This window comes from Fulmarus glacialis, unplaced genomic scaffold, assembly GCF_000690835.1.
Source record: "Fulmarus glacialis isolate BGI_N327 unplaced genomic scaffold, ASM69083v1 scaffold34007, whole genome shotgun sequence".
Lineage (NCBI taxonomy): Eukaryota > Metazoa > Chordata > Aves > Procellariiformes > Procellariidae > Fulmarus > Fulmarus glacialis.
In genome coordinates this window covers 1-9,648 of record NW_009221861.1, presented here as the reverse complement: position 1 = coordinate 9,648, position 9,648 = coordinate 1, and the positions used below count along the sequence as shown (strand labels likewise).

The following is a 9,648-nucleotide window of genomic DNA, read 5'->3' as shown; positions in this document are numbered from 1 at the left end:
AGTGACAGCTCCGCAGGCACACTGGTGACGCGCATGACAGCAGAAATCACCCACATGCAGGCAGCCTCTCCATGCCGGTGGGGCAAAGCAGCAGAACATGTTCCAGAAGCACTGGCTAGCGCTGCTACCCCCGCAACCTGAACTGCTGCCCGCAGCACCTCGGGGAGATAGAGCTGTAAGCACCACGTTAAGGCACAGCAGTTTGTGCATGACCACAGCAAGAGCACGTGCCTGGATTTGCGCTTAGGCATTTCAGTTGTTCCCTCCCTTCTTGTACCATCGTACTGAATTTTAGACAGACTGTGCAGAGCAGGTTTTCCAGCACCTGGCAGTCTACACAGCGCAACATGGGGCACAGCTGTACAACGAACACTGTGAAGCAGCTGCAGGGAATCAGTGGGATTAACTCCTGGGGTCCTGCTACACAACAGCAGAAACAGCACAGAGCATGCGTGCCAAGGAGCTGTGTCATGCGCTGGGGCTTTACACCTTGGGCGCTCCAGGTGACACCAGCTTTGTCTTAAGGCGCCCATCATTTGGTGCGCAGTCACCATGCTCCGCTACTCACTGCTGATGTGTATCAGTGCTCATGCTAACATGGGGTGGTTTTTTTTACTATTACCCATTTTATATTGCAGAGAGAATAGGACTGGGTTAGGTTTGGATTAAAAACGTTCAATCCTTATTGGTGAAACTTCAACTCACATACATCTTTCCAAGAAAAAAAAAAACAAACCCTAGTTTACACACCACCACTTTACACAACCAATCATTTCATCTAACAAGAAAAACCTGAGACAAGTCAAGCACCTTGCCTTCCCCAAGAGTTACAGCAGGGGCAGGCAAGGTTTCCCTCCATGACTGTAATGGACACACACGTGTGGCTGAGGTGAGACTCATCTGACTGACCTGGGCGCACAGGCAGCAAGTATTTTAACTGAGATTTTGAAACCCAGAACTGCCAGGCACAAGCTGCCAGAAGGGCACCAGGTTTGCTGAGGCGGTACGTTGGACAAGTTTGTCATCGATGTTCTCTAGCTGAACAGCAGCTTGTAAAGCTTACTACGCTATTTAAATCTGAAGTTCTGCCTAAGAAACAGCAACCTCAACCTTTAAACAAAAAAGCTGTTCTAGCAGATGCCGACCGTGACAACTTTTAAGCCCAAATTAACAAATGATCTATGCAAGAGAATAACTGAAAGTTTGCAACCTGACATGCATCCACACACAGCGTTGCATTTTTTCGAGGCAACCCAGCTTACGTTTCCACTGCTTTCTCTTTTCATTCATGACTCCCTGTGAACTTGCTCGGTGTCGGCAGCAGCGGGAGCTCTCCCAGCAAGCCGGTCTCCAGGAGGCCTGACCTCCGACGCGCTGCAGCCTGGGGTCCACAGCCAGGAGTTGTGCTGCCCTCGCACAGCAAACACCAGGAGCAACAAACTGCATTGACATGCAAATCATAGGTTATGCATCAATCAAGATATCACTTTTATTAACTGGATTTTCCAATTCTGTCGCACACCATGAATGTTTATACAATGAAAAAGCCAAACATTGCTGGAAGCAATAAGATCAGCTGATCTTTCTGTACCCTCTTAACACACACGCGGACTCTTTCTTGGTGAGAAATTTTTATATTTCTGTTCGTTAATTCTGCTTATTTATACTGCTACTCTTAAAATTCTGTGTCAAGATTGTCACATCTTAAATACAGATTAAGTTGCTAGAGGTACATTATTTTTTTATATATATTTATATACACACATACAGAAAAATACAGGACTAATTGTTTTTCCACAATATTTAATTTATACACTACTGTAACTATATGCAACTTTTAAAGACACGTTAAGGGGTACAAGAAACTGTTTACTTGCTCTAAATAGTTTGGTCCAATATTATCTTAATGTAGTGGTTATTCTCGCCCTTCCTTTTACGTGACAACATAATACGACATACACCACATGCACAGTCATTCACCTACCAACACGTGGATAAGGGACACCACTCAGACTGACATCTGTACACCCAAAGGTTCAACCAACCACGCACAACTCTAAGGCTATGATATAACTATGCAGCATAAATGGTCAACACTGCCGTTCTAAAGTGAGCACCATATATACAGTTGTATATAAAAACATTGGAAACAAAATACACCTGGGGTTAGTTAAAAGGTGCCATTCCAAGGCTGTACATAATATCAGGAAAGAGTATTTACAATACTTGGAAAAAAAGCTGCAACAAATAAGTTTATTGCCAATGCCCTTTATAAACTCGTCTCCTACTCAGATGTTACGCTCACTGTCTGTGAACCACACATCTCATTTCTGGCCCTTGTAAGATCCCTGCTCAAAAATGTCAAGCAAATATGTTCTATGGCTTCACCCACACATCTATTCTTGTAGCTTTTGATTTATAAATATCACGCTGACTAAACTGCAACTAGAGTTTAAAACTTAAAGAAGTAAAACACTTATCCTTTGCCTTGCTTAGGAAGCAGAATGTGAAATCCCTGGCTAGGCTAGCCAGTGGGAATACCCCAGGCAACGTAGACTCTCTTAGTAAAGTCTTTTACTAATCAAGAAGAGCTGTCATGAGCTGCAGAAATTACGACCAAGCGTAACGCCGTTCTTTGGTGCTCTGCTCACCCTGCGGTGGACGTGAAATGCGCTGCATTTGACCATTCCGCAAGTGTTGCAAGATGCTCAGCAGTGTAAACTCCTCTCAGACATCCAATGTCTGCCCAGGGCGCTGCTACATACTACCACCAGTTTCACTAGCATTGCTTAGAAGACCCAGTGCACAGCATGAAAAAATAAAACATTCTTGCCCTTCCCAAAACTAGCAATCTGCAATATATTTTATTCTAGATAATAAAATTCCACAAAGTTAATTCATCTGGTCAAAAGTATCCTTTTGTACAGAAATACTCTAAATCAAGACCTTGCCATGGCAATGGGAAACCCGACAGAAAGGCTAAGAGCTGTAAAATAAATACTTTCCTATATGCTATTTTAAACTGACTTTATGAAAAAGCATGATTACTGAGGGAAAATAAGTGGTGTACATGTGGGGAACAGCAGTATTTTAAGTCTTAAAAAGAGTAATAATGAGAAAAATGTAAATGACAATAACAATTTCAATTTGAATCCAATTACCTAAAGGTTTTCCATCCCTTATTGCCTTTTGAAATCTCAGGGAGGAGAGGAGAGGATAGGGGAGAAATATTACAAGGTAAAAACCTAAAGTATTAAGTGTCATGATATACTAATAACAAAAGTAATTCATACAAATACTTTATTTTCAGTTAGCATGTAAAAACTCAGAAGTAGACTTAATAATTTACCTTTGTTATATTAAAAAAGATTGTCTGCTTGTAATATTAACATATTTCTATGGGAGAAAGCTGCCTTACAAATCTACTTGCCTTTTTTTTTAAAAAAAGAAAACTGCCTCTAGCAAAACAAGATCTTTTCAGTTTGATTTTTGAGCCACAACTTTATCCATATCATAGCTTAAGACAAATAGGTGTGGGTTTAAAATCATATTTCAAGATCACTAATTTTCAGTGCATCTTTGCTTTGTACAAGCCTTGGAACATCTGAAAGCTCCCTGAAGAGTTTTCAGCATCAAAACATTATTGCTTTGGTTCTGTTTCAGACACATAGAAGTATGCCACATATCACATATTTTAGTTATCACAGAAGGTCAGAACAAGAATTAACATTTCACAAGCAAACAAAAGCTTCTCTCTCTAGTTTAAGTGCAGAACATGAAACTTCTAAGTGCTCCATTTACATTAGGATCCAGATATTTATTTTAATTTAATCCAGATCTTCCATAGTAAAATTATAAATGTAAAAACTACACAATAAAATATCCTGTTTTGTTGAAAAAGAAAAACATACCGGCTAGCAGCATGCAAAGACCATGCATTGTCATACCATCAAGCAAACACAAAATTAAAGTGTAATAAATAACTGCTCAAAGCCCACTTAAAAATCTTAAGACAACAAAAGGGGGTCTGGTGACAAGGTGTTCACAGCTCTGAACAGGAAGAATGATGCTGTCAAGTAGATCAAGCTATTAAAATCAGGTCATTGTCAAATGACATGACAACAACTGGTTTGACTGGAGGTACACAGCAGCCCCTCCTTTGGGTTCCGCTGAATATTCACAGATATCGTCTTTTCACAGAGAGGTAGTTGTAGCACATTGTTTTTCAAGTTCCTGTTCTTTATCCGTTCCAATTCGTTTGCTGTGTCTGACATTTGGTCAGAAAAAAATTTTAGCTTGCCCAACGATGGAGCCTGGTTTGCGCTTCCGCTGGAACTTATACACATTTTCCATGTTGATTTCTCCTGTACTTTTACACTGGAAAAGGACAGATTGTTTTGAGGATCAATAATGTATTTAGTGCTGCCATGAATCTGTGAACCTAAGCAAAGGCTCATTAACTTCAGGCTTTCAACCAGTTCCCCTGCACTTCTAGACGATAGCTGCATTGAGTTTCCAGATCCAGCGCACCTACGAGTGGAACCTGAAGTGTTGTTGGTGCTACCACTGGAGCTACCGGAGGGACTCCCCCCACCTTTGTTGTTATCACTTGGGCTCGTTTTGTCTACCCCTCCGTTGCCATTACTTGGTTTGCTTTGTCCACCACCATCTCCTTGGCTGCCAGGTGGCCCTTCGCTACTATCTCGTCTATGCCAGGAGTAAGTAAACCCACTATCTTTGTCTAGGCGTCTCCTGCTTTCTGAGTCGTCATCGCTTGTTTCTGAGCTACTGCAGCTAGAGCCCCGTCCCTGGCTTTTCCTCCTGTGATAGCGTTTATGTACTGTGCTAGGTGAAGCAATATTCATTTTTAACCTGCTGAGCTTTGGGGGTAAGTTCTCGTCCATGTCAAACTCGTCATCTGACTCGCCCTCCTCAAAGATTTGATTGAGGACTGGTGCGCTCTTTCTCGAAGTAAGACGGTTTGTAACTGAAGGCTTACGGCGCAGAACAACTTGAGTAGAAAGAGAAATAGGTTTCTTATCTTCTTCATCCTCCTCTTCATCTTCTTCTACTCTAAACAAGCACTTCCGGCCACTCGTAGTGGGTTTTAGGCTCACTGATGGGACTGCTGAAAGTGCTGGTCCAGCTAATTCAGGGATATCTTCTTTCTTTGCTGAATCGCCAAGGGCCTTGCTTCTGTGGCCGTTGAGAACATTCTCAGCCGTGCGAGCTGGTGACTGAGGAACAGTTGCATGGGAGAGAGGAGAAGCTGTAAGGTCATCCTCCAGATCTTGGGGTACATCGATTTTTGTTGGCCACGATTGCCTACATAAAGAATTACAAAGGATAGAAGAAAAGTTAGAGCATTTCAGAACATGTAAGAAAATGTAAGATCTGCACAAGAGAAGCACAAGTACTGCCACACAAATTGGCCTGCTCAGTGGCATGTTTGTAAGTAACAGTACTGAGTAACTGAGGAAAAGGAAACATTCTCGGAGAATGTGCATTCCTTTAGAAATGCTGTTATTTGAAAGGAACATCAAATATACAAAAGTATAGTTTAGAAATTATGTTGGTTACTGTCAAATGAAATCTTAAGATTTCACTGCTCTCAGAAAATGAATTAAGCAATAAAAAAAACTTTAAATAACTGTGTCTCAAAGAAAATAATCTGAAGTAGGTATAGAACCACCGGTACCTAGAGGAAGATACGAGCCAATTCAAACACAACTTAAATAAGATAGTATTTCAAACTACTTTTAATCTGAAGCTTCTGTTATTTTTTTCCCCAGTATTCTTAATATAAAAATTAGGTTAGAATTAACATGAGTGAGACTGAAAAGTTGAGTCAGAAGAAACATTCTCTCATTTTCAGTCAGTCTCATTCAGACCAAGCTCTATTCTACAAAATCCCCTTTAATTTAAACACACATGAAGTGAGATCATACATTTATTTGACCTTAACTGAGCAACTGGAATAATACAGCTGCATGAATTCAGGACTCAAGCTGCTTAAGAATATGACACTTGAATAAATTGTAAATCAAAGTTCAAAATGTATGACTGTGTACTAGCATTAGCTCACATCAAAATGAAAGTAACACTCGAGTGTAAATCAGTTCTACAATTAGCAGCTGATGTCTTATCTCCAGTATTTAAGCTAGTATCTAATGATTTGTATTTTACTTTAAATCCTGAAATATATTGTAATTTTCCCATAATGCACACAGAATAAATTAAGAACAAAGACTATCAGTCTTTCCTCCCTCTGTATTTTGAAAGCCTAATGTAAAAGACCAACACCTACAGACCAACATCTTAACACTGAATAATTCTTCAGTTCCTTCACTCAGCATAAGCCCCACATTTCTTGTGGAGACCAAGAAATTTTTTCTAACCTCTCAAAGTAAGAGTTATCTTTAAGTTGCCAGTCCCTTAACTTTACATAACTAAAATACTCTAGCATACTGCATGGAAAGCTGTAGTAGAGACTTCTGTTCACATATGGATAGCATATTACAAGACATTCCCAACCGTATTTTGGGTCTGCCAAAAGAAAGGACTGCATGACTTTGTAGCCCAGTTTAGAAGCAAGGTGTAGGAGGAAAGCAGGAGAGGAAGCAGAGAATGTTTCACAGCAAGTGGGACCCCAGATATCTGCTTCAACAGCCTGCATACGAAGACAGAAGGATCATACCAACTTCCTGATCTCTGCTGTGTTAAGAGGTCAAGCTGAAGAAACAAGGAAAGCTCACATGCCTCTTTGATACTCTTATTCTAAACGTGTTCTTTTTAAATGTTTAAAGTTAATGGAAGCACCTGCAATAAGGCTGCATTTGTTCAAGGGTCCCTGTGTAATGGCTGGACAGAAAAGGATCCTGAAGTGTGAGATGCCTCTCTACACAGGTAACAATTGACCACTATCTTCCCAACTGTATGAACTTTGAAGAAAAGTATTAAAGCCAACATTAAACTCATCAAGCGTAAGTGCAGACTTTGTTTTGAAATGCTAGCTTCAGTTTTGCTTAACAAACCAGCGATACAAAAATCCACCAGGATCCTCTAACAGTAGGACCCGGATGCCAACACACCCGTGTGAGCCTGTGTAGTCCATTCCCATCTTGTTGGGCACTGGGAGCTGCTGGTGCCCTCCCACCAGCTTCCCTCCAGTGAGCAGCTCTGCCTGAGGGAGGCCACACAACCAGCAGCTCCGACCCAAGCTGTCCAGACAAGAAGTGGCGCCTAGGCTGTGGTCCTCCTTGGTTTGACACTGGCATCCTCCCTTAGGCCCCAGCTGACTCCAGAAACACTGGGAACCACTGACCTAGTTTCCTGATGACTTGTGCTATGCTGGGTATTTTAAACACAAACAACTGTCAGTGATTAACAAGTAGGACTTAAAGAAATTAGAAACATAACTACAAAAGTGACAGAAAATGAAGACCTAAACATTTCAAGAATTTACCATGCTTTAAGAACAGACTGGTTTGTCAGCAAAAAAAGGAAGAGAGTTCTGTGGCTGCCACAATAAAGGGTAAATATAGTATCTAACAGTACTGTAGTTTCCTTTCCAGGCAATAAACCTCCTCACTACAGTATGTTTATCTCTCATAGCAGCCCATGTTTGTCTCCCTCCCCTTATCCCCAGTAGGCCTGAGGGGAGAGTGGGACAGAAGCGAAGCTCCAGGTTGCAAGTAAGTTAAATTATTTTTTTTTAAATCTTTTGAAGTCTCAAAATCAAAGTAATGTACTACTTTGTCATCTTTTCCATGAGGTCACTCTATATAAACACTTTGGATTTAGAACCATCATGAAGGAATAGCTACCTGCGACCATTAAGGGCAAGAATTTCTGAGTTTACACAGATGTCCTTGTCATGAAAAGAAAATTCATACTCATAAGGCAGGCTTCTACTACGCCATTCAACTTTACAAATTCATACCAAGATTTAGATTCAATGAACTTGTTTGTTCCAGTTCCTCATATAACTGGAGCAGCTCTTCTACTGAAACAGTGACACTGATGCAGAGAAAAAAAAAAAAAACAATTTAAAATCAGACTTTGTAGTTCTAGAATTTTCATTTGAAGGTAAACTCGAAGTTTTCCTGTGATTTGTTTTATAACTAATACTTAGTATTAGATATATTTGGTGCTCTGCTTGGATTTCTTTTTTAAAATAAATTGACATGAAATAAGAGGATGATCCATTAAGAGAGAACTGCAGAGTGAAAGTTACGGTATTACCCTTGAAGAGAGGTAAGCTCTGTAACACCAAGCTCCAGACCATTTAGGTTTGTAGGCAACCCTTAGTTGCCTGCAACAATAATTCTTCTAAAGCACTTGTAACCATGCAACAAGATAAAATTTCCTACATAAGTGACCACTGAGTGAATGACCTTTTAAGTGCAGCAACAAAATTTCAGCCTAGTACACAACACAGAGTGCAGTCTCATCTGGAGATGACAAAGATGTTGAGAACCACTGTAAGGTTCAGAGGGAAACAACTCATTATTCAGGTAGATGGAGTGGTATTTGGAAGAGACTCCTCTAAAAGCCTCCAAAATCTCAGCCTAAATCCAAGGTAACAACAAATGGAGGTGATATATCTTTAACCTATTTTCCAAAGTGCGTGCCCTTAATTTGTAAGTGTCCTTTTTTTCCTAGATTGAACTTGAGGTGGTAGTACCTTACTTTTATCAGTCAGGCCAAGGAAAATATGGATATGCACCAGAAGGACACCAGAGCATTTATGTCCCTATTATCATTCCTATTAAATGATTTCACATGCGACTTCGCATGAAAGTTGCACAAAGAAACCTTTGGAATGAACAAGCTATTTTTAATTTTTCTCCAAATCCTACTGATAGATTAACAACACTGAATATAGACAACAACTCTAAACATCAGCACAAGCACTTAATAGTCTTCTCTCATTAAGAGATTACTTAATTGTTATTATTAATTGTTATTACTTAATTGTTATTATTGCTAATAATAGTTACCAATAATAATTTATCAAAACCTAAAAGGCAACTTTTGAAGAGACCAGAGGTTAGAGAACAAAAATTAATGGAAATGCCTCAGCACAACCTCCATCTTCACTGGAAAGATTGTCAAGATGGGCCAGTAAACATTTTTTTCAATACCAGCAGATCCCTAATCATAGTCTAACACTTAACTCAGGAAATTAAAACCAAAATGTTTAAGAAAAATAACTGTTCAAAACATGCATCCTCCAATATCAATATGCAGGTGGAAACTATATTATTTGCCTTGTGTTTGTTTGGTTTGTTTTTTTTTTAAAGCATATGCGGCTGTAACTGAAAATATGGGATGCTTTGATAATTGGTTGCAGAGCAAATGGACTGGTTGAACATATCAATACCAACCAGATGCCAGAACCCCACTTCCCCCTTTAGTTTTACTGTGTCACAAGCTGAAGCTTTGAAAATCTCAGGGAACCTTACTATAAGGTTTTTTTAATCATTTTTGTCAAACTTAAAAAAAAATTCTCATAGAATCATTTAGGTTGGAAAAGACCCTTAATATCGAGTCCAACTGTTAACCTAACACTGCCAAGTCCACCACTAACCCATGTCACTAAGCACCACATCTACGGGTCTTTTAAACACCTCCAGGGATGGTGAC

General features: G+C 39.9%; 1 protein-coding gene across 1 annotated transcript; it reads right to left on the bottom strand.

Moving 5' to 3' along the window:
- Nucleotides 1-3,297: 3,297 nt before the first annotated feature.
- On the bottom strand, nucleotides 3,298-7,120 carry LOC104079281 (SNF-related serine/threonine-protein kinase-like). The gene is made up of 2 exons (XM_009581269.1): nucleotides 7,035-7,120; nucleotides 3,298-5,325 (listed from the first exon to the last, which is right to left on the bottom strand). The coding sequence occupies exons 1-2, from the start codon at nucleotides 7,118-7,120 to the stop codon at nucleotides 4,107-4,109; spliced, it is 1,305 nt and encodes a 434-aa protein (XP_009579564.1). The 3' UTR covers nucleotides 3,298-4,106.
- Nucleotides 7,121-9,648: the final 2,528 nt, after the last annotated feature.

Excerpts from the sequence above, each read along its gene's own strand:
- LOC104079281 (XM_009581269.1), bottom strand. The coding sequence starts at position 7,120 with ATGGGAATGGACTACACAGGCTCACACGGGTGTGTTGGCATCCGGGTC. Across the intron at positions 5,326-7,034 it reads GGTGGATTTTTGTATCGCTG|GCAATCGTGGCCAACAAAAA; the intron begins GTTTGTTAAGCA and ends TTCTTTATGTAG.